At 40.9% G+C, this 25,719-nt stretch overlaps 1 protein-coding gene across 1 annotated transcript in view; it reads right to left on the reverse strand.

Moving 5' to 3' along the window:
- Window positions 1-1,805: 1,805 nt before the first annotated feature.
- The window catches only part of SGCG (sarcoglycan gamma), a 32,308-nt gene continuing 8,394 nt past the window's right edge, over window positions 1,806-25,719 (reverse strand). The window contains exons 4-8 of the mRNA XM_082675461.1: window positions 24,838-24,925; window positions 17,701-17,820; window positions 14,110-14,182; window positions 5,239-5,362; window positions 1,806-2,887 (exon numbers count right to left, since the gene is read on the reverse strand). Of these exons, the coding sequence (XP_082531587.1) occupies window positions 2,714-2,887; window positions 5,239-5,362; window positions 14,110-14,182; window positions 17,701-17,820; window positions 24,838-24,925 (579 nt within the window). The 3' untranslated portion in view covers window positions 1,806-2,713. The remainder of the gene's footprint in view (window positions 2,888-5,238; window positions 5,363-14,109; window positions 14,183-17,700; window positions 17,821-24,837; window positions 24,926-25,719) is intronic.

The raw sequence follows: 25,719 nt of genomic DNA on the forward strand, positions 1-25,719 counted from the left end.
GCTAGAAACAACTTTAGGGATGATTCCATTATAGCAGAGGAGCAAAAAGATCTGATTTACACCTTTTGTTTAAAAGGTTCTATTCCCCACACTTTCTCTTTGATTGTTCTTCTCGACCTCACTGTATCATCGGCGTCATTTTTTTTGACATGTACACACGTTCTATGAGAACCAAACTAGTTTAGCAAAGTTCCATGGTGATCCTGTGTTCCATCCACATCAACTGGGCTGGAAGACATTTTTCTTCTGCACAGACATGGTACAGGAAAGTACATATGACACAAAAACGGTGACATTATTTCCTATGACAATAGGAATGTTAGAGCAAGAAAGCAGACATTAATTTTAAAAATCAGGACTCAACTAAATGGAAAAGGCGAATACCAATTTATAATCTAAAGCCCTCCCCCCGCCCCCAGAAACTAGGAGCATTATATTCAGAGTTGAGTTTGCCCTGAACTGCTTAGGAAACACTGTACTTTTGTTTTGTAATCTCAAGTGTTTATGACACTAGTAATTTAAAAGTCTCGGAGTTGTCAGAAGTGGGCTGCACTGTTAACACCTTGTCAAAACAGCACTGGAAATACTCACTTTTCTCTCAGTTCTGAGACTGTGGAAAGTGAAACTGAAGTTGTGTTTATAGTTATAAGTCCTTTAATTAGAAAGTTGCAGTGCTGGGCTTCCCTGGTGGTGCAGTGGTTAAGAATCCCCCTGCCAATGCAGGGGACATGGGTTCGAGCCCTGGTCCAGGAAGATCCCACATGCCGTGGAGCAACTAAGCCCGTGCGCCACAACTACTGAGCCTGCGCTCTGGGGCCCGTGAGTCACAACTACTGAGCCTGTGAGCCACAACTACTGAAGCCCACACGCCTAGAGCCCGTGCTCCGCAACAAGAGAAGCCACTGCAATGAGAAGCCGGCGCACCACAATGAAGAGTAGCCCCCGCTCGCTGCAACTAGAGAAAGCCCACGCACTGCAACGAAGACCCAGCGCAGCCAAAAATAAATAATAAATAAATAAATTACAAAACCCCCCAAAGTTGCAGTGCTGTTGGTCCCACCACGTCTTGTGCCATGTGGGGATTCTAATGCTAACAACTGGTAAACCACAAACCAAAACCGACACCCATGGCTCTGTGTGCCAAAGGGCATTTTACAGAGTGAGTGAGTGGCCTCTACAAAACCAACGTGCTCCTGGGTTCAGTGTGCCCACCGGATGCAAACACACATCACACAGCCGACGGCGAGTGTGAGAGGCTGACTCCGTGAGGGCCCACCTGGTCCCTCACCCGTCCCGTCAGCTCCTGGGTTCAGTGTGCCCCCCGGATGCAAATACACACCACACAGCCGACGGTGAGTGTGAGAGGCTGACTCCGTGAGGGCCCACCTGGTCCCTCACCCGTCCCGTCAGCTCACGGGTTCAGTGTGCCCCCCGGATGCAAACACACACCACACAGCCGACGGCGAGTGTGAGAGGCTGACTCCGTGAGGGCCCACCTGGTCCCTCACCCGTCCCGTCAGCTCATGGGTTCAGTGTGCCCACCGGATGCAAACACACATCACACAGCCGACGGCGAGTGTGAGAGGCTGACTCCGTGAGGGCCCACCTGGTCCCTCACCCGTCCCGTCAGCTCCTGGGTTCAGTGTGCCCACCGGATGCAAACACACATCACACAGCCGACGGTGAGTGTAAGAGGCTGACTCCGTGAGGTCCCACCTGGTCCCTCACCTGTCCCGTCAGGTAAGCATGCCTGCTGGGTACCTGGGAGCCCCTGCCTACCCGTGGTGCGATTATGGTGGATGACAAACCCCTTTGGACTTTAGTTTCTCCACTTGTCAAGCGAGCACCAGCCCATCTGCGCAGGTATCAGGTAGACTGGTGCCGCGGATGAAATGAGACACAGGTCAAAGTTGTCTGAAGTGAAAACCGATGTGGAAATGCAGGGTCACAGTTTAGTTTAATTTTAACAGATACTGTGTGACCTTGTGACTTGTCTCATCTGAACCTTTTTTATCACCAGTAACTGGGGGAAAAGTAGTACCTACCCCAAAGAGTTATGAGGATTAAAGAAAGTAAGACAAACTGTGAAGTCTGTGAAAAATGTAGGTTGATTTTCATCGCTCATTGACTATATAAAGAAAGCATGGTTTTGTATAATTTATTCCTCTGACTACATATTGAAAATCAAATCAGCCTTAACGTCCCTTCAAAACTTGAAGATTTTCTTGTGAAACCTGACACACGTTGCATTAAAATGAAGAGAGCACTTACAGGTTTTACAGAGGAAAACCTCATGGAACTCTCGCGGCACCTCAGCAGGACCACAGCTACTCTCATGGGGAGTCAGATACCCACAGCTGATATTCCACACAGCAGTTCAATATTTCACTGTAGATCGACGCGTACAAGAAAGGGAAAGTCACAATGGTTCTGATGGAAATGAATCAGTCTAGTGGAATCAACACATTCTCCTGATAGTCCTTTGACTTTTGTGTCTAAGGTCCAGCTGCCACTTTGAGATCATGGAGTTTCACGGGAACACTTGCACTGGTACATTTTTCTTTCTGAGCTCCTTTCGAAAGCAGGTCCTACTTCCTTCCCATGTGCCAACTCAGCTTTACTTTGTCGAGTTGCTCCAGGTGTGAAGGCTTGAGGTCAGCACTCCGAAGCCCACCGAAACGAGGCAGGTAGCTCCGTGGAAGACGCCCCTGGTTTAGAGGCAGATGTGACTGTTCTCGTGGCATGTGGTACCCACGCCGGCCACAGACAGGTAAAGCTTCCCATCTGGACACGCACAGATTTCGTAGAGTCCCTGCAAGCTGCTTGCGGGACCCTGAGTCCCCTGAGCCAACTTGGGTAAACACATGGTTTCAGCGTCGAGCACAAGCTGCTTGAGAGAGAACGAGAGATGAAGTGGTCAAGGAGGAATGGACGCAACAAGCACGAAATTAAATGCTCAAATCGTTCCAAACAAATTCGCTCTTCCTCTGCAGAGAAAATGAAGTAGGCATCTGGCTTGACTGAAATCGTATTACAATTAACCTGATTCTTTAAAAGCCTATTTCTAGTTTACATCCAGGCAGGGGATAAATAGTCCTTAGGAACTGGAGGAAGTCATTTTTTTCTTTTACTCGTTGTGCTAGGCGAGCTAGAAAAACGTATGATGCGACACTTTTATGCAGACCTTTCAGAATTATTTGACCCAAATAATACAATCTTTGCCTGATTCACATTTACCTTGTGTTCCACTTTGACCTTCAGCTTCTCCTCCCTATCAGGATAAAGTATTTGATACAAGCCACAGAAGTAGATTCATCTTAGTCATTTTAACCTGTGATTGTTGGAATTTCTCCTGATTTTATTTTCCTGTGAGAGGCAATTAAATTCATCCTAATAGCTGTCAACCATTTCCCCAGCTTTTAAAATACGATTTGAAACTCTACTGCCTTCTATGAAATGCAGGAAGGCAGTAGACACACAGACGACTAAAATAAGATGAAAGCCACTGGATGTTTTTGTTCCTGTCGAGGTTTAGTTGAACTGAAATACAAACAAATGGCCATTTATTGAGATCTGGTGATCTGACAGCTTAAGGCAATAAGTGTGGTCACACAGAGCAGACAAGCCTGACCAGGGCGCTCACTTATCAGAAGGAATTAAACCCTGTTTGGGGAGGTTCCACATTCTTCGTCACCAACAAGGTCGGACCCCTCCTTTGTTTCACGTGGCTCTCATCCTGTATACTCCAAGCTCTTAATAAACTGGCGTTTGCGTCTGCGTCCCCTCTCGGGATGCTGACCTCTTCATGGAAGCGGTGGGTGACAGTACACATGCGTGATAGGCAGGCTTTGCCCTGGGGTCTGGGTCACTGTCAGAGGAGGAAGTCAAGTGGGTCTTATTTTTTTAGAGCAGAACCTATTCAGGTTATTATCTAATGCTTTGGGTTCTGCCCAGTTCTTTGCTTTTCCCTAACTTGCTGGCTTCTCCTCTCTCCTTTTTCCTGGTTAATTGGTTAATTTTTTTCTAGCTATTTTTTTTTCCTGTCCTTCCAGCAAACTCTGATCACTGATGGTCCATATACTGCTTTGTTGTTCATCTTCATTTGCCTTTTTGGGAGAATATTTTCTGGGAGGCCAGACATCTCTTCACTTTGAACTAGCTCCCAGTAAGAAGGGGCATCAACTCCAAGTACGGGTCGGGCTGACTGCTACTTGTAAAACGACACCCAATTCATGAAAATAAGTAATATTATTTCAAAACTAAGATCACTATAGATTTTTTTCAAGGTAACACGCTTTCAGTACGTAGTGACATTATGATTTAGTAAAAAGATTCCAAAATTCCTGGCTTCCACTTTTGCATTTACCTGCTCCATGCATCAAAACTTTGTAAGTTACAACCTGCAGGGGCTTCGCCTGATGACTTTGGTTTCCCACCAGCGGGCTGCCCTCGAGGGTCCTGTGTACTCAGGGGCTGCCTTAACAACACCTCCCTCTTACTATTAAATTAGTATCATTTCAAAGCTATCTTACCGCACTGGGGTCTCATAACCCTGCGACACTCTGATGTAAATACTAGTTCCTGTACTTGACCATTGAGGGTGTAGGCCCAGAGAGGCCTGTTAACGTCCCTGAATTCACACAGTAATTGGCAAACTGGTCTCGCACTAGAAAGGTCAATAGTGGGGAGCCTGTACCCTGCTGCCCGTTATAGCCACAGTTCGTATCAGCGATGTTTTATTTCTGGACCTGAGGTTCCGGGTTTTTTCTTCCTGTAGCTCTTACTTTTCATATTTAATTTTCGCTTACCCAGAACTTGGTGCGAGCGAGCACCCCTGGCAGTAACAGATGACGGTTGTCACAGGTAACTCCTAGTGACAGCCCTACTGAGGGCAGTTGGCTCACCAGGAAGTGACAGCACTGATGTTCTCTGTAAGCTCTGAGAGTCTAGTACTTTTTCAAAGCTGACAACAACAAGAGACTCGACAGCACAAATACCAAACAAAGCAGTCTGGATCCAACACAGAATGATTTTAACCTTTCTTGGCCCTTCTTTCAGTGCTAAATTGTCTTCTCCTTCCTTTCACATTTTCTGTGCTATGCCTTTCATGACGTTTCTTTACAAACTACCATAAATTTACTATGCCGATGCCTTAACGGACAAGCGTGTCATTCGTGCTCAGGGGACGTGAGGCTTGTGCAATGGGAGGCCCACCCCGCCCCCATCTATTGGACTCACTGTCCCATCACTGCTGTGAAGAACGATGTCCATCTGGGAAAGGGCCTCGATTTTCCCTGCAGCAGCTTGAATATGAACGCCTTTCGGGGCGTCCATGCTGAGACTCCGTGTCGGGGATTCTAGTCTGAAATGAGGGAGAGAAACCAGGAAAAATAGCATAAGAAACAGCCACCCCAGGAATCCCCCAACCAAGGGCTTAGCATAGAAAATATAATCAGTAAAGTATATGGTATTTTCACTCATTCTTGAATGCTAACATAGGGCACGTTACTCATTGATAAATCCAGAAATAAAGTGCAGTAAAGAATTTTAACTTCCCATCAATGGAGTCCATGAAATTAGCATCCTCTGAAGATAGATGCAAACATTAGACAGTCCTAGCCCTGTGCAGTAGCTTTGACGGCGTGGTTAGCACTCTGGCACACCACAGCAGAAGAAAATGCTATTGGTGAATATCTCTGGAAAACTATTTTTTAGCTAAAATACAAACTTCTTCGGGAAAAAGAGAAATTTAAGCGCAACGCGTACATCTGCTAACACGTTCACAAAATAGGATGTAAATCTGGACTTTAGGTGTTGTTTGCTTTTTTTTTTTTCATTTAGGAAGATTACAGGGCAGATGCAAAGATTTCTTTTGGAAAAATACTGAATTAATGGAGTTGACAGGGTGGAGACTGGCCTCTGCTGGCGTTGTTTTTGTAAAACGTCTCAGCATCTCCTTGTGATGTAGTCAAACACAGATACAGAACCAGGAACACAGGAGCAGAAAAATTCTCTTATTTGCCTCCGCCTGGAAAAGACTGAGTTTCCACCAGATGGCACAACGTGATCACTGGACAGGTTTTTCAGCTGCTCCAACCTGACTCAACCAAAAGCTGAAAGGGCGACTTCCTTGAAATGTGTAAAGCTCCACAAGAAGGAGAACACAAGGTGGAGGGGGGCAGGAGACAGAAAGGGTGACGTTTAAGAGGAGCGAAGGGCCTGGGAATGAATTTGCTGCTGAACTGACTGAGTGATCGACTTTCACAATTCTTTAAAATTGAAGTCTAGTTGACTTACAATGCCGTGTTAATTTCTGCTGTACAGCAAAGTGACTCAGTTGTACATACGTATATTATTTTTGCTATTCCTTTCCATTATGGTTTATCATAGGATATTGAATATAGTTCCCTGTGCTATACAGTAGGGCCTTGTTTTTATCCATTCTATATATAATAGTTTGCACCTGCTAATCTCAAAATCCCAATCCCTCCCTCCCCCACCCCCCCATCCCCCTTGGCAACCGCCAGTCTCTTCTCTATGTCTGTGAGGCTGTTTCTGTTTTGTAGATAAGTTCATTTGTGTCATATTTTAGATTCCACATACAAGTGATATCATATGGTTTTTGTCTTTCTTTGTCTGACTTACTTCACTTAGTATGATAATCTCTAGTTGCATCCATGTTGCTGCAAATGGCATCATTTCATTCTGTTTTATGGCTGAGTAGTATTGATCGACTTCTAAATCAGGTGGATTGTTCCCTTTGATCAGCAAGTTTCTTGTCTACCACTATTTGTTATGGAAAACAAAGCTTCCTTATGTACGTCTCAGTATGTAAGACCTGATCTGTTACACATTTTAAAATATTACTTTGAGTGCGAGGAAACAGACATTCCTAGAATTTATTGGTCAAATTCTGTTGGGTTTAGGTGTTGGGGAAACACGCTGTATCTTCATGAGCCTGGTCTGCTGATCGCGGGCCCCTTCTGACTTTGCTAACTGCCTGCATTCCTCCTGCCAGAGAGAAAGAAAGGAGAGGGGAGGGAAGGCAGGGGAGGGAGGTGGATGGGTGAGCAACTGCACAGGTCGGGCCTGTTCCAGCGACCGTGGTGAGGGTGAGTCTGCTTCAAAGACCAGTTCTCAAACCGCAAACGACCTCAACAGGCCCTGTGACTAGCTGTTAACGGCATTATACTGCGATACTCCTGGGAGAGCAACCTTCGTCCCCTTTGCGTCATTTCTATCCTTGAAGATGAAACGTTTCAGTGCAGCACAGGTGTAGACACATTTTACCCAAACGGCTGAGATTAGAATGCTCTGAAGTGCACCTCTCTGTGAACGCGTTCAACAGTGGCCGGATATCAAAGACCTCACGTTCATGTGGGAAAATAAGCAACAGCAGACAGAAAGCGTGAAAGGGAAAAGCTGCAAGAGTGTGTGTATTGTGTGTTTGTGTGTATGTGTATGTGTACATCTGTGTGTATGTATGTGTATGTGTGTTTATGTGTACATGTGTGTATGTGTGTGTGTGTATGTGTGTATGTGTACGTGTATGTGCGTATGTGTGTCTGTGTGTGGCTAGCCCTACCAGACACTGAAATATCTTTTAAAGTTTATTTAAGTAACAAAGTTGGTACTTGGACCTGAATAGACAGCTGAGCAGGATAGAGTAGAAACTGCGGAAACAGACCCAGATGCACAGGGAAATCTTATATATGATAAAGGTTGCATTTCAAATTGTGGCGGCAGCTACATAATAATGCAGTTGCTGGCACCTGGTTGGCCAGCTGGAAGAGAGAAAATTAGACCCACATTCTTGTATCTGTACCTCATACAAGAATAAACTCCAAGTGGATCAGCGATCCAAATGTAAGAGAGAAAGCCATACAAGAAACGTGGCTGGCGAGTTTCTCTTCCTGTAGGGAAAGTCTTTTAATTATGGCTTAAAATCCAGAAGTAAGAAAAGAAATGATTAATAAATTTCAGTACATAAACATTAAAAATTAATAGAAATATAATAGGAAAAAGGCTAATATTCTGAATATGTATATATTTTAATCCCTACAAATCCATTTTGAAAAGTAATTAAAGAAGCAAAGAGATGAAGAGTCAATTCACAGAAGAAGCAACCTTAATAATAAAATAAAAATATGAAAGATGCTTAACCACACTAGTCATCAGGGAAACAAACAGTAAAATAACACAATATAACACACATCAGATGAAAACTATCATAAACTCTGACAGTGCCGAATATTGGTAAAAACGTGAGGAAAGACCAACTCTTACTGCTCATGAATTAGACATCATTGCAAGCACTCTGAGGTGTATGTTGGCCAAGTTTGGTAAAACAGTTTGTTCAGGCCAAGTTAGTAAAACTGAGTATGTTCATCCCCGAAACCCGCACATTCCAAAACTTGGTAGAACAGAAAACCAAGCAGTGCGCTTCATGGCTGTTCTAAAAGAATTTTGAAAAACGAGGCACCCATTACATATTTTAAGTTAACATCTAAATGTTTTATCATACATTTAAGTATCTGCAAAAGATGTAATTTCTTCCATATTATAAACATTGTTATTTTTTTAAATGAATCTAAAAATCATGGAGATTTGATACCTGCCAACCTAGAGTTGACGCCTGTGTTCCTTCTGACATACCCTCATTGTTTGGGTTTTTGAGCATTTCTTACTTATTGGCTATAAGATGCTCTAAGTTCATCTATATTCCCAGTCCTAGAATGAGCCAAGGATTTCTCCAAAGGATCCTGATTCCTTTTGTTGGAGAATGGTATGAGAAGCCAAGTTCTGGCTGCCACTGATTTTAATTACTCAATCTCTCATTCCTAGAACTTCTTTTTGTTATTTTCCAAATATTCTGTTTTCATCTTGTCTTTGCCTTACCTTTGTATTCAAGTTTTTTTTTTTTTTCTCTTTGAGCCTTTTATTCATACCTGTTTTAAAATCTCTTCGCTTTGCTCTACTACTTGGAGTTTCAGGGGTAACCTGAAGTGGCTGCTAATTCTTCCCCACGGTAGTTCAATTCCTTATTCATTTGCCTTTTTCTTCTTCTTTTAGTAAGCTCATCTTCAGCAAGATTTTTTTTTTCCATGAGTGTTTTTATGCCATTAATATCTTCAATGTAGTTTCTCTCTCTCTCTCTCTTTTTCTTTTTTTTTTTTTTATCACTATTGGTTTATAGACTTGGTGCAATTTTTTTTTTTTTTTTTTTTTACGGTACGCGGGCCTCTCACTGCTGTGGCCTCTCCCGTTGCAGAGCACAGGCTCTAGATGCGCAGGCTCAGCGGCCATGGCTCACGGGCCCAGCCGCTCCGCAGCATGTGGGATCTTCCCGGACCGGGGCACAAACCCGTGTCCCCTGCATCGGCAGGCACACTCTCAACCACTGCACCACCAGGGAAGCCCTTGGTGCAGTTTTTAATGTTAATTTTCCAGCTTAGAGCTCCTGCACAATGAGGTAGTGTGGATTTAGTCCTCCTAATGCTTGCAACCCATGATTTCTCCTTGGTAACTTTTTCAACCCATAGCCCAAAATAGCAACTTTCTTGCAGCATCCTTGGGCTAGTAGGTAAATTGAAATACCTGTTTCACAGAGGCCAAGATTTATGAGATAGCTCAGTTTGGGCATTTCATATACACTAGGCTATACGTTAGAATCTCAGTCCCCATAAAATATTAAAGTCCCAGCCCTTAACCTCTATGGGATCCTGACTTCTCCCTGAGTACCCTTGACTTAGCTTCTGCTGTGCTCTGACCATGAATTTCCTCTTTATTACTGGGACCTGGGAACTAGCTTTCCTTGGTTTCTAGTTGAGCAATATTTATAAACTCTTATTAAGCAAACCAATATTTACAAGTGTTTGAAACAGGAACAGATATTTCCATGTCTGCTCATTTTACTTAACTAATGAGGACACATATATATTACTGACTATGTGCTAGGCATTGTTTCCACAAATTTACAAATAATAACATATTTAATCACGTCACATCCCTATTGGGTTGCAGAGGCTTTGCCATTTACCCTACCGTATCCACATCTACTGATTGCTTAAGTTTCAGTTCACGTGCCTCCTTATCTGTGATTTCATCTCAGATCACCCTGAAGAATTCATGCTCTTTTTCTTATTCTCTCACTATAATTTGTACCTTCATCATAGCAAAGAATTATGTTGTTTTAACTTGTTTGCATGTTTCTTTTCTCAATAGACTTTAAACTCACTAAGGTCAGGGACCATGCCTTTTATCACTGTAGAACCAACATCTATCATAGCCTCTGGCATATAAATACACTTAATACATTTTCACTACATTAAAAAAAAAGATGGAATTATATCATGTGTGAATGAGAAGTAGCTTTAAAACAGTATGTCAGAGTTCACACTTTTTTTGAGGATGATTTTGCCGTAAGAAATGTAAATCTAGCTTAAATACAAGTTAATTATATTTTTGTCTTAACTAAAATAATAATTGCTACCCTTTCATGACTACAATTTGAGCAAAGACCAAAATTTGAATTGTGATATTTAAACGTGTATATTTCAGAGATCTTTTTATAAATGCCTCATGATCTTAACCCAACAAAATCCACATTCAAAGTTTTCATGGGTCAGTTATGATATTCCAGGAATATCTTTTTACTTTACTCAGGCCAGCAATAGTAATGCTACTGGACAGAAATAAAAAGGGAAAGACAGTTTACGGCAAGAACTTACAGAAGAAAATACGACTCTCGTGTACTCAATCAGTGGAGGCTGGTAGTAAATCAAAGAATAAATCATGACGGGTTCACTTGCGTGGTAGAAAGAGGGAACAGAGGGTATATGGATGGGCTTTGGGGTCAGAGCTGAAGTTAAGTCATGAGTTGGTTACATGTTTTTCCTTTGTGCCTTAGAACGCGCTACTATCTAGAGCTCAGTGTTCTCTTTTATAAGATGGGGATCGAGTTGATACTTTTCAGGTCGAATTGATGAGTAAACGAGATAAACTATGTGACCGCACCTTTCCTGACCGTGGAAGGCGTTCAGTACATATTAGTTCACGTCTTCCATCCAAACCTCATTCCTTATTGTAAGCAGTTCCTTACAATTTCGTTACATTCTCAATCACTTTTGTTGTAACATTTGGGTTATGTAATCCTCGCTTAGTATCACCCTTTAGAAAGCCAGAGAATAATACCCTTCTGCCATTTCTTTTTTAGTAGATTTATTTCCTAATGGGAAAACGTATGATGAATTGTTTAATTTTGAGACCTGTAATTTTAAAATAGTGACATTTATTTCAAAGAGTGGCTTGGCATCTCTACAATTTACATTATTTTATAATTCCAAAATGGTTTTAATGGGATTATTTTTTAAAGATATTGAATCATTTTCCTCTCCTAGGAAAATAAAATGTTCTTTTCCCCTAACTATAATAATTCTGTAATATTAATCTTATGGTCCTTTATCAAAATCAATGAAACTGTTATAATTTAATTGTCACAATGTATTTTTATGCTGCCAGTGTTCTCTAAGTGGGTAAGATGAATTGAACTCTCATTTGCTTTTGATGAATATTTAATTAGACATTAAAATTAAGAGAAATGCTGAATTTCCTAACCCCAATTCCATTTTGTGTGAATATCTACTTGATAATAAAAATGATTATTTGTATTCCACTTTCAGTTTAGAAAAAATATTTTAAACTTAATAGCTTATTAAATCTTTCCTAGAACACTCTGAGATGTGCATTACTAACAACTTTTTTTAAAGATTTTTTTTTGATGTGGACCATTTTTAAAGTCTTTTATTGAATTTGTTGCAATATTGCTTCTGTTTTATGTTTTGGTTTTTTGGCTATGAGAGATCCGTGGGGATCTTAGCTCCCTGACCAGGGATCAAACCCACACTCCCAGCATTGGAAGGCGAAGTTTTAACCACTGGACTGCCAGTGAAGTCCCTATCAACGTTTTATATATGAGAAAAGATAGCCTCAAAAGGTTAGTTTGGCCAAGGTCACCAGGCTTGTCTGTAAAGCTGGGATTCCTACTGTACATTATTCCCTATTATACATAATATGTTAACATGTTAATTGTCTCCTGAATATTTTTCAAGTTCAAATTCTAAACGTGATTTTAAGTGACATTGTAGACTTTAAGACATTTGTTTTTAAAAATATTATTTGTTTTTGTTATAAAATACAAATATACTATTGGAATAAACAGTTACAGCAGCAAAGAACATTCAGTAGCCTAGTAATAAAGTGAAATACACACAGTCACACAGAGACTCTGTATAAAGAATAAACTTATATATGGAACTGGGTGATTTTATATATTCTGCTATGATGTAAAGATATACCAAAGGTTGAGGATATTGTGCTAAGTGAAATAATCCAGTCACAGAAGGACAAATACTGTTTGATTCCACTTAAATGAGGTGCCCAGAGTCCTCAAATTCATAGAGACAGAGACTCGGATGGTGGTTTGCAGGGGTTGCGGGGAAATGGGGAGTTAGCGTTTAATGGGCACAGAGTTTCAGTTTTGCAAAATGTAAAGAATGCTGGAGATGGAGGCGGGGGACGGCTGCACAACAATAAGCGTAGCTTAGACTTTTGAACGGTACACTTGAAAGTGGTTAAGATGGTAAATTTTATATTATGTGCATTTTGCCACAATTGAGAAAAAGATGTATCAACTTTTTTGCGTATACGAATCCGTCAAGCTCTCGGTTTTATAACATTCTTGTCTCTGCTAACAGTGCACATATTTAAAAAATGTAATGTAAACTGAGAGTTTTAAGCATGCCTTTTGCAAATTTCAAGCCCATATAAGACACCGTCCTCTTTCACTAAAACGTGCAGTGTTTGCCTCAGCTGATGCTCTCCAGGGAAAAACGAAGGGTCTGTGGACCACATGAACCATAGCCCCATGCGTGGCATGTGACCTGAAGCGTGAGGACAAGCAGATATTCGTGGGGTCTCCAAGGGAAGGAGGGCACCCCAGTCAGGTGGGACAGCGTGTGTGGAAGTGTGGAGTCCGGGCCCGGCAGTGGCTCAGTCTCAGGACGGGTGAGGCAGGAGGCCCCAGGGTGCCAACCTAGAGAGCCCCAAGGAGTCTAGGTCACAAGCCAAGTGCCCCAGTAGCATTCTGGACTTTACTCTGGCTGATGTGGAATCAATGAAACATTTAAATTAGCTGCATTTACACCCCCACGTTCATAGCAGCATTATGCACAATAGCCAAGACATGGACGCAACCTAAATGTCCATGGACAGAGGAACAGATAAAGACGATGTGGTACCTGTAGACAATGGAATATTACTCAGCCATAAAAAAGAATGAAATAATGCCATTTGCTGCAACTTGGATGGACACAGAGATTATCATACTAAGTGAAGTAAGTCAGAAAGAGAAAGACAAATACCATATAATATCACTTATATTTGGAATCTAAAATATACACAAATGAACTTATCTACGAAACTGAAACAGACTCACAGACATAGAGAACAGACTTGTGGTTGCCAAGGGGCAGGTAGGGTGGGGGAGGGATGGATTAGGAGGTTGGGATTAGCAGATGCAAACTATTATATATAGAATGAATAGACAATAAGGTCCTACTGTATAGCACAGGGAACTGTATTCAATATCCTGTGATAAACCATAATGGAAAAGGAAAAAAATTCTTTTAAAGTGTGTAAAGTATAAATATGTTCTGAACTGTACACTTAAAAATGGTTAAGATGATAAATTTTATACGTGTATTTTACCACAATTTAAAAAAATCGGAAAAAATAAATAAAATAGCTGCATTTAGCCAAGTCCCTCAGATTTTCTGGAGGCAGGAATAGCTATTGGAACAGTACAGGCTGCACTGGGGCAGGGGCAGGGCTAGTAACGAGCTCAGAGACAAAAGGACGGGACATACAGTAGGACGTCTAACCTCCTTTGGATTTTTGTAAGAAATGACTTGTTATGGGCGGAAGTTCATCAGAGTAAAGACAACTAATGGAATAAGAAACAACCTGGTAATATCTGCTAACGTGTTATTCTAGCACATAACCAGGTATCTTCTGTAAGAGAGTTTGTTTATATTTGAACAAAATTCTTACCTAAGGTCCTGGACTGGGTCCGGTTTTATGAGGGGCGTCTCCACTGAATGTTCAAAGAGAGCCCCTTCAGGCCCTAAACACAAACCAAAGAGGAAGCTTTTACAAGAGTAAAATAAACAGCAGCCCACAAATCGAGCATTTACACTGCATATCACAGGACACGTAGGCTCTGATCGTTGCTGAATTCGTACAGATGTTTGAGTTGCAGGAAAAAAATAGGTATAACTGCTTTCCTGCTTTTCCAAGGATACCACGATTTCATTAGATGGCTATAAACAAAATATGATTTTTAAAGCAGTTACAAATACCCAGGCTTATTTTAAAACCAGAAAGCAATATTAGCCCTCAAATTGAAAGAAGTTTCAGTTGAAAATTGCATTAAGTCCATATATTTTCGGTAATAGTAATTTGGTTCATTCTCTAGATTTTACGTGTAAAAATTGTATCTTGTGTCATCTGTTTCTTAAGGCACATCAGGAAATTTATAGAAAAATCCAGACTTTGAATATTTAAAATTGACTTTCTAATTTGCACGAATCAGTATGTTCCCAGTTGTCTGGCTAGTCTGAGAACCTAATTATGTGCAAGGCATGGTGTGGGTATCGGGTTAGGGTGCAGAGATTCGAAGGTGATATAGCCTAACTTGGTTAGTACTCAGAACCCTACAAGGCAGGTATGATTATTTTCCCATTTTACTGAAGAGGAAACTGAGGAACAGAAAGGTTAATTAACTTGCCTAGAGTTACACAGCTAAGTGGCCGGACTGTGATTTGACTTCAAAGCCCACACTTTTCACCTATGTACAGCAGGGTTATTCACAGATGAGTGCTCATCATGATTTATCTAGGTCCTTCTGCCTGGCCTAGACCACACCCCTGTCTTGGGCTCCACCCGTCAGTACAAAATGAACTTTCAAAATTACAAACCAGGGCTTCGCTGGTGGCGCAGTGGCTGAGAGTCTGCCTGCTGATGCAGGGGACACGGGTTCGTGCCCCGGTCCGGGAAGATCCCAAATGCCGCGGAGCGGCTGGGCCCGTGAGCCATGGCCGCTGAGCCTGCGTGTCCGGAGCCTGTGCTCCGCAACGGGAGGGGCCACAGCGGTGAGAGGTCCACGTACAGAAAAAAAAAAAAAAAAAAAAAAGAGAAACGCAAGCAATTTAACATGAGGAAAATTTAGGCTGGAAGGACAACTTAAGGGGCACAGACCCCCTGAGGCCATCAAGGTCCTCTTATGGAAGTTTGGAGAAGTCACTGCACAAGGAAGTGACCCTTGGAATTGATGGGACCATTCACCACCACTGAAAGGGGAAAGTCAGGAGAGAAGCAGAGCTGGGGGAAAACACCGAATGAATCAGCCTGGAGACCTCCTGTGGGATCATGTATGTCCTTAGAGTTGAAGCCAGTTTTAATTGGGCCTTTTGTTCCTTTCAGCTGAAGGGCTGTTAACTGATGGAGCAGGTCATCAACTGTCCACAGGGCTGCATGACTGGGTCCGGAGCCGGATGTGTTGAGCGTGTGCTTGAAGGGTGTGGTCCTCTCTGAGCAGCTGCTAGAGATCCGTCTTCACATCTGTAAGGGACATGGACTCCCCAGCTGTGTTTACCTTCACTTCTTCAGTGGCTGAAACCTTACTTTCCGGGTCCTCTTTTGTGGGTGGCTTTGTGGGTGCCTCCAGGATGTCTACGTCGTCACTTGTGACACATGCAATCCCGTTCAGCTAATCAGAGAAGGATGAAGGGACTGAACTGCCTTATTGCTAGATTGTGTCTTTCCCCTTAGTGATGAGACTGGATACTCTTACAGGGCCCTGTTTTCCTTCCTAAATGTTGGGGAATGGACCCCGCCCAGCGAATCACTACCAAGGAACCGAAGTACCCAACCGTGCATCATCCTCCAGAAGCCAGTTCTGGCGACGGGATAAAATATTTTTTTTGAAGATGACATTTTGACGCTGCTCCAATACCATGTTCTGCGACTGGGGTTAGTAAAAGAGGCATGCTGATTTTGGTCACTTGGTGACAATTCTATTTTTAGGGGGAAAAATGAGACTGCTGAAGGCTGAGATCAATTTCAAACTGGGGTGGTGAAATTGTTTAATCTCCTCCATGAATTTGGTTTAAAAATGATTTTTCAGTTTCCCCGTTGACTAGAGTATATACGGCAGCTGTTTAAGAACGGACGAGGGATTTCACGTGACTCTTTGAGTTCTTGAGACAAAGGCAACGGCAAGAAAGCACTTCTTGACGTGTGTTCAGGTCAGGATGTCCTGCAACTCAGGAATCTGGCGGGGCCGCCTTAAAGGAAGACCACTGAGTCCCTCCCCTTACGCCCCACGCTCAGGGCAAGTGGCCAGAGGGAAGAGTGTATAGCCAAGCATTGAATTCTCTTTCTCTGCCCCCAGCATGACCTGGTTCTCTGTCGCTTCTCACTCCTCTTTCCTTGGCTGTCAACTGCTGCTGCTTTTGCTGATCCAAGAAACTCCAAAGGCTACTTGAAATCAATCCATTTAACACAGAGATCGAACGTTTATAGTACGTAGTGGAGAAAAGCGTGAATGGGAATTTACTTGGAAAAATTAACGTTTATAAAAATATTCTTCTCGTATCTTATATATTTAACGAAACTTAACCACCATTGTGGCAACTATGGAGTCGTATGACATAAAGAATAAATCAAGTTTTGTTTTTTGGTGCAATTTTCCCAACACAGTTGGAATTATATGATGGCTGTGGTAGTTTTCTATTTCTGTGTAAAGCCTTTGGGTTACACCAATTGGAAAGAGATAAAAGGAAACAATATGGTGGGGGAAAAAAGTGGGTAAAGATTTGTGAGGAAGATTTCATTCTTCTAAGAGAGTGTCAAAGAATTTCAAAAGAAATGCCATGAAGAAAAGTCAACAAATTCTAACTACAGTAACTTTTTCTTATCGGTCTGAAATATTCCACAGTAAACTTGCCAAAACTGCAATTTGCTTTTGCAGAAGTGCCCTCCATGTGATACTGTTTTTCTTAAGAGTTACTACAGATGAATGGACACAGAAGATGTGGTATATACACAATGGAATATTATTCAACCAGAAAAAGAAGGAAATCCTGCCCTTTGCCACAACATGGATGGACCTCGAGGGAATTATGCTCAGTGAAAAAAGTCAGAGAAAGATAAGTACTATATGATCTCACTGATATGTAGAGTCTAAAAAACAAACAACAACAAAACAAAACCTGAACTCACAGACACAGAGAACAGACTGATGGTTGCAAGAAGTGAGTGTTGGGAGGTGGACGAAATGGGTGGAGGTGGTCAAAGGTACAAACTTCCAGTTGTAAGACAAATAAGTCGCGGGGATGTGATATACAGCATGGCGACTACGGGTACCCCGTATTGTGTACTTGCAAGTTGCTAAGAAAGTAGATCTTAAAAGTTCTCGTCACAAGAAAAAAGTTTTAAGTATGTGTGGTGATGGACGTTAATTAGACTTACTGTGGGGATCGTGTCACGATATATACAACTATTGAACCCTTATGTTGTACACCTGAAACTAATGTTGTTTGTCAATTATTCCTTAATTAAAAATAAAGAGCTACTACATACCAGTTACTCGAAGTTTATCTGTACCAACCACAACTGCCTTTTCATCAACAGTAAACAGTGGCTTGCTGTCCTTGGAGTTGATCTGAAACTGCTGACTCTGGACCTCTACCATTTTGGGACCTAAAGAATGAATGAAAGCATTTTATTATAAAGTGTGTAGTCTCTGCAGTGTTAAAAGCTCTACTTCTGCACATGCCATGGCACCCAGCAGTACCAAATCACTAAACATTTAAGATTTGTTACCGGTAATTTTTTTGATTCTGTGATTAAATTTTAAGTCCTAAGCCAAAATCTATTATATTATTAAAATTAATGTAGGTCACATGTATGTAGATCTATATCAAATATATGTATGAATGAATTATATAAAAATTAATTTTTTCAGGTTTTTAAGACTTGCCAAAAATAATATGATTCTTCTATGCAGATTACTGAAATTGGTATTCTTTTGAGTATTAACCAACTGAGGGTTTTATATTCTGAAATGTGAGATTTGTGAAAGACCATCTTATGAATGGCTTCCTTCAATGGCCAAAGTTAACGCAGACAATGAATGAGTCACACTCAGATTCTTGCCTCTGCCCTAATCCTCACCTCCTACTCCATGGAGCAAACAGACATCACCATGGAAACACACCCTCAAGTTTCTGCCCTTCACCTTCATCTCAGCCATTTCTGTCTTCTCCAGCCCTTCTTTCTATTTCAGGGACAGGGCATCACTTTCTCCTCCAAGCTTACTCCTTTCACATGAACTTTTTCTGTTTGTTTGTTCGTTTTTGCTATACAGCAGGTTCTTATCAGTTATCTACCTTATACATATTAGTGTATATACGCCAATCCCAATCTCCGACCCACTGGCTTTTAAATTACGACTGTACTCAGCACATGTTTAATGTGTGCTTCTGTGTGCCAGGCACTGGGGACGCTGTACCTTCAGCGTGTGAGATTTTGTTCAATGTCTCTCATTGGTACAGTCGGGTATCCATCATTTTATGTTTTCTGATTTCTCTGTGTTTCCTGTCCTTCTAACCTTAGCAGCATAATGGCTTCATCTCTCTAGAACATAGCGTTCAGCATTTGCTTAAGGAACTACAAGTGTTCCTTCATTCTTTTGTTAGTTCTATTTTCTTATCTAGAAAAGTAAGTTTATTGTGAAATGGATACTTGCAGATTTCGTGTATGTGTCCCTGTGTCTCTCACAGTACTATTTCAAGTTGACTGGTACCTGCTAGAAATTAAATAGAAGCTTTTCAACTAATACATTAATCAGTTTTGGATATTGTCAGCAACATATTCTTATGTTTTTTCACTAATTTGTACCTCAGATCCCTCCAAAGATTCTTCATTTAAATGTGCATGTGTTCACATGTTACAAAGTGGAACACATTTTTTTCTCTATGTTTTATCTCCTTTCTCTTAAGGAAGCCTGGCTTTGTTTTGTGATAGTTGCCTTTATTTTTGCTCTCCTGAGCTTTCACCCAAACTCAGTTATCCTGTGATTCGGTGTCACTATTTACCTCTTCTGGGTCACTGATATATCTTACATATTTATCATACAAACACTGATTTGCATTAAGTGATGAATTTGAAGTTGAGTTTAGAATCAAGAGGAAAAAACTGGAGTAAATTATCCAATAAGAGTTCACTGTTTAGCTTATTGGACGTTCATATAACAATTCGAGGAGAATTTATCAAGTGAAAGTGGTTAAACTAAATGACATTTTTTCTGTAACCATTGTTTCATATACATTGATGAAATATTCAACGAATGAGTTTAGTTGCATAATTTTCATGAGTAACAAAGCTACATAAATCCTCAAATCAAAGAAAATTCAGGAAAGTGAGTCTCTTCCATTCAGCACAAATTTATTGTATGCTTTTATGTTCAAGGTTTCGTGCTAAGAATTGAGGCTACATGAAAGAGGAGATGCAGTTCACAACTTATAGGATTTCATAGTCTACTGAAGAAAAAAGCATATAAATCTAGTCCCAGGGCAATTTGATAAGTGCCGTGATACAACCATGGACAGTGTCCAGTGAGAACCCTGATAAGGAATTCCTGTCCCTCCTGGGGGGTCAGGGATGACACCTCAGGGAAGGGGATGTCTGGGCTGACCTGGAAGAGTTCATGTTTCCCTGATGAAGGGAGAATGCGAGATTCCAGGTAGAGGGGCTACTCAAACAAACGCACAGAGGCGGATAAAATTCCATCTTCACTTTATAAAAAATACATAGAATGTTCAGTTTAAATATGTTTTCCACTTCAAAAGAAACTGTGCTCCAAGTGATAACAAGCCCACCACAGGAATAATCATCTCTTAAAGTAAGTGAGTTTATAATTAAATCTTTTAACTTTCATTAATATTCTACTAGTCTTTATAACCTTGCTGGACATGCACTAGAGCTGAGTAAGTCACCCTCATGTGCAGGAGAGTTCTTTAAGAAATAAAACTCAGGGCTTCTCTGGTGGCACAGTGGTTGGGAACTCGCCTGCCAGTGCAGGGGACACGGGTTCGAGCCCTGGTCTGGGAGGATCCCACATGCCGCAGAGCAACTAAGCCCGCAAGCCACAACTACTGAAGCCTGCGTGCCTAGAGACTGTGCTCCGCAGCAAGAGAGGCCATCGCCATGAGAAGCCCGTGCACCACAACAAAGACCCAATGCAGCCAAAAATAAATAATAAATAAATTAATTAAAAAAAAAAGAAAACTCAAATACTTTCGTTGTGATTAAAAAAGGAGCTATCTGGTAAAATCACACTTTTAATGAAAGGCTTTGGTACAAATAACGAGGGAAATAAATAAAGGAATTAGGGCTTCCCTGATGGCGCAGTGGTTGAGAGTCCACCTGCCGATGCGGGGGACACAGGTTCGTGCCCCGGTCCGGGAAGATCCCACATGCTGCGGAGCAGCTGGGCCCGTGGGCCATGGCCGTTGGGCCTGCGCGTCCGGAGCCTGTGCTCCGTGACGGGAGGGGCCGCAGCGGTGAGAGGCCCGTGTACCGCAAAAAAAAAAAAACAACAAACAACAACAACAACAAAAACAAATGTCACAGAGTCCTTTGAGAAAAGGAAAGATTTATTCTGCTGCTGCAAATATCGTATCACAGAAGATACTGGACTGGAAGTATAAAACTGTGGTTAAGTTCATTCTACTAATGCTTTGGTATCATCTAGGTTCACCTTTATAAGCCTGGAGTCAGTGACTCTTATCTGTATAGCTTGACTCTGTTCTTTAGGCTAGTCTGTTACATCCAAGCACATGAGTTCATGGACCTATAATAACCAGGAAAGGGCTCCAGTGCTGTTCACAGCAATTGCCTTGGATGAACCCACTGTTTTTTAAAACTTTATTTTATTGAAGTATAGTTGATTTACGATGTTGTATTAATTTCTGCTGTACAGCAAAGTGATTCAGTTATAAATATATTCTTTTTCATATTCTTTTCCATTATGGTTTATCACAGGATATTGAGTATAGTTCCCTGCGTTATATAGTAGGACTTGTTTATTCATCCTATATATACTAGTTTGCATCTGCTAATCCCAAATTCCCAATCCACCCCTCCCCCACCCCCTCGGCAACCACAGTCTGTTCTCTATGTCTGTGAGTCTGTTTCTGTTTCATAGATAAGTTCATTTGTGTCATATTTTAGATTCCACATATAAGTGATATCATATATTTGTCTTTCTCTGTCTTACTTCACTTAGTATGATAATCTCTAGCTCCATCCATGTTGCTGCAAATGGCATTATTTCCTTCTTTTTCATGACTGAGTAGTATTCCACTGTATATATACACAATGTATATATATATTATGTGTGTGTGTGTGTGTGTGTGTATACCACATCTTCTTTATTCATTCATCTGTCTATAGACACAGGTTGTTTCTATGTTTTGACTGTTGTGAACAGTGATGCTAACCCCTTGTTTTTTACTCCTTTCTTTGTTAAATTTCTCTCTTCTGTTTTACCTGAGAAATTTTGAGTTTGTTTCCCCACTTATGACCCCAAATCCCTCAAAGCTGTGGCTCAGGCTTATACTTGAACCCTTGTCCACTCTGGAGCACCCTGGACAGGCCATCTTCCCCCACCCCATCTCCTAGAACTCTCTCCCACACTTAAGCTGGCTTTCCAGCCCATCCCTTCCTACACAGTCTTTTATTCATTCCTCCATTCATTCATTCAACAAGTATTTATTGAATACCTCCTAAATATATGAGTGGCCTGAATTAAGAACTGTGTCATTGACTGAATGGAATAACCTAACTCCAATTTTTGAGTATTACATAATCAAATTATTGTGTGTGTGTGTGTGTGTGTATATATATATATATATATATAAAATATGCAATAATATTATTGTATATTGTATTTCCAATAAATATATTTATAATATAATTTTATAATTAGATTTACAATTATATATATTCCTTGGACTATTATGTAGCCATTAAAATAATGCCATTGAAATGGAAGAAATTAAAAAAACAAAAAGAGAGTACTATGTGGACTTCTATGCAAATAAAGTTGAAAACCTAGATGAAACAAAATATCAGGGAACTAGGAATTGCCAAAATTGACCCCATTCAGCTAAAAAGTCTTATTTTGAAGCTAACCAGAACTGGTTTCTATTATTCGAAGTCAAAAGAACATTAACTGTAGTAACCAGAGCTGCATTTACAACTAGAAGGTTCCACTGTCATTCACAATTTGTTGTCTTTTAGTCCCAAGATTTGAAATGCTAGCTGCTGATGCTTGCTTTCCCATGTTTGATTCCTTTTGGAATTTAAGACTTTTGGCTTTGATTGTATTGGTTGCCAATTTTTTCAGTGGTCTTAGTAATAAACAATTATTCATTTGATTAAATGGGATTACTTTGTCTAGTTCACATAAATCACATTTTAATATCCAGATTGGCTAAATTTAACTTCTCCCAGGAAGTGTGAGGCTGGAATGAGTGTGATTGTGGGAAGTCATTTACTGAAAATCGTCTTGGATTTGGTGAGCTGAATATTTCCGAGTTCAGGATTCTCAGTATAGCAGAGGCTTTCCAACCAAAGGTTTAACAGAAATCACTTATTTTAACTCTACCTCAGGTATGAAACACTAAGGTTAAAACTCAAAATTTGAGGTTAACAGTTTAAAGTAATTCTGATGGGAAACTTTTTTTTTTAAAGTGAATTCCTTGGTGACAAAAACAACACCATATTTGCAGCAACTAGGACAGTTCCCGGTGTGCCATGATTTAATGAAATCTGTGTAGAGAGGGAGGGTGGTGGAAACACCCCTGTTGGAGAAGCAAGTCCTAAGGTGACTCCTGGTTTGGCTTCTCTACTAACTAGCTGTGTGTTTTTGAGAAAATTAGCTTTTCAGTGCTTCCATTATTTCATCCACAAAAGTGGAGACAGATTTATGTTATCTTTAACTCCTCTATATATGAAAATCCACACTTAGCAAAAAATTAAATGTGAAAATGAGTATTTGTGTTAAATCATTTTCAGAAGAATATAAAATGAATCTTTTACTTTTGGAACTCCTAAAAAATAATTACACACTCTAAATGTTATTAATTACTTGACAGCATATAGAAAGTAGCACATAGGCATTCAATAAATGTTTGTTGAATGAATGACAAAGGATGGGTAAAAATCCCTCAAACATTTTTTTTTTTTTTTGTGGTACGCAGGCCTCTCACTGCTGTGGCCTCTCCCGTGGCGGAGCACAGGCTCCGGATGCGCAGGCTCAGCGGCCACGGCTCACGGGCCCAGCCGCTCCGCGGCACGTGGGATCTTCCCGGACCGGGGCACGAACCCGTGTCCCCTGCATCGGCAGGCGGCCTCTCAACCACTGCGCCACCTGGGAAGCCCTCCCTCAAACATTTAAAAGCTACAGTCAGTTAAAAATTTTTAAGAAATTTAAGAAATGGTAGACACAATTCATAATACAACATAATTTATAAAGAAATATGATTTGGTTTAGACAGGTATCATGAACATGTATGCTGTGTAAGCTCAGGTTCATCTCTAGATTTATTGAGAATTTCACTGGACTTGGTGATAAAACAAGCTTCTAAGCAAAGGAGAAATACAATTTATCATTTAGAAAAAGTTATAAAGATTAAATCAGAACACAGACTACGGAACTCATGTGTTACTGTCATAAAAGGAATCATAAAGTTAAGCTATGGCTGTACCTTCCAATGTCACATTATTGTTCTGTAACAACAGCCATTAAAAAAGGGGGACACGGAAAGCTACCTGCCTGTGTTGGTAGTACACTTGTCATCTTTCCCCATAATCTGGAGAGCCATCCAATTTCTTAGATTTAGCAAATCTATAAAGTGTTGATGGCGTAGAGAAGGTATATTCCTTTCACCAGCTGTTTGCTCTTTTGTTATTTCTTCCATCGATATTCTTTCTTTCTAATCCTTTTGCTCTCTGCGCACAATTCCAAAGGACCTCTCTCCCACGTGACCATATTCTTTGGTCTTAGCTGATCGGATGGGTGTACATGGCTCAGCTAAGGGCAGTTGGTTGAACAGAGTAATTGGGCCAATTAGAGTACTTTGCTGTGAATTGAGAATTCATGACATTGAAGACCAAGTTGGCTGGTGTTGAGAACTATAGCCAATCGGATGAAGAACCAGAGAGTCCTGTAGAGTTAGAACCGGTGCAACCATGCTACCAAGTGAAAATCATGGACAGAGATTCACGGAAAGGAGGGGAACATGGTAGAGAGAAGGAGAAAGGGAGGGGGAGAGAGGGAGAGAGAGGATGAATACTTTGATTCTCCGGCCCTGGTCTTTCTTTTCTTGAGGGCAGCTCCTTTGTTTCCTCTCCTCAGTCTCTGTGAGATTATTTTGTATCCTGCCAACAATCATTGTTTCTTGTACTACCTTAAATGGTCCTCTTATTTCTTGGAACCAAAATAACTTCACTTAAAATACTTCAGACTGTCCTCCCACCACCTGAACTAGTCTCCGTGGTCCACACAGCATGATAGTTAGAAAACTCATACTTTGATTGCTCATAAATAACTCTGAATTCTCTAGAAGAAAAAAGAAACAAATGGATGCATTCAGCACAACTGTTCATGGACCACACACACGCAAAGCACTGTTATGAAGCTGGACTCACCCACTTTTAACCTGCCTGTAACTCCTCCTTCCGGGTTGCGTGCATTTACAGTCACATTCTGCGTGGACTGCAGAAGCAGAGATGAGTCCTAAGGACAGATTTACAATGTCAGCCAAATACAGACTATTTAAAATGATTAGACCTTTGAATTTGTATATAAATTGAGGATTTACACAAAAGAATTTCCCCCATGTCATAGATCCTGTGAACCTATCAATTTGTGGCTAAAACTATTGTTTAAACTTGGATTATATTGTGTGAAGGGGGTGAATGCATTTTTTTTCCCCCACAAAATATAATAACCTCCTGGGTTTACAGAGCCTGTGTGCACTGGTTACAATGGACCAAGTCCGTTCTCAAGGTGAAGAGCTGAAACAATGAAGTTTTAATCAGTGTTTTGTCTTTTCCAAGGAATTAAAATTTCATTTCTCATAATTTATGTCCAGGACATGATATCTTTTTAAAAGGTAAATCAGAGAGCGGTTAGCTCTTCTATAAATAAATACCATATTATCTTCAAAACGCCAAAGGCTTCTCACAATTTCAAAAGAGCTTTTAAAATCTGTTGGATGCCTACGTTTTTAGAGCTTTTTGTTGGAAGATACAGTGGCTTTGTGAGCACGTAAGTGGGGTCACAGTCTGAGCGGAGGCTTTGTCTCACAGAAGATTGCTGGCTCTTCTGTAACAGTTTTCTTCAAAAGGAACACAGCAATTTGGCTACTGGATTCAGGCGGGTTTATGCCACTCAGAGGGAACCAAATATCTTCCCAAGTTGGGGGTATAATACGATTTTTCAGAAGGAAAGAAGTTTCAGGAGTGCTTTGGAACGCTAGCAGGTCAGAAATTCTCCAACTTGCTTTGTGGAAGCAGATGGATTTGCCA

This window comes from Grampus griseus (genome assembly GCF_964374135.1).
Source record: "Grampus griseus genome assembly, chromosome: 18".
In the NCBI taxonomy this organism is placed as follows: Eukaryota; Metazoa; Chordata; class Mammalia; order Artiodactyla; family Delphinidae; genus Grampus; species Grampus griseus.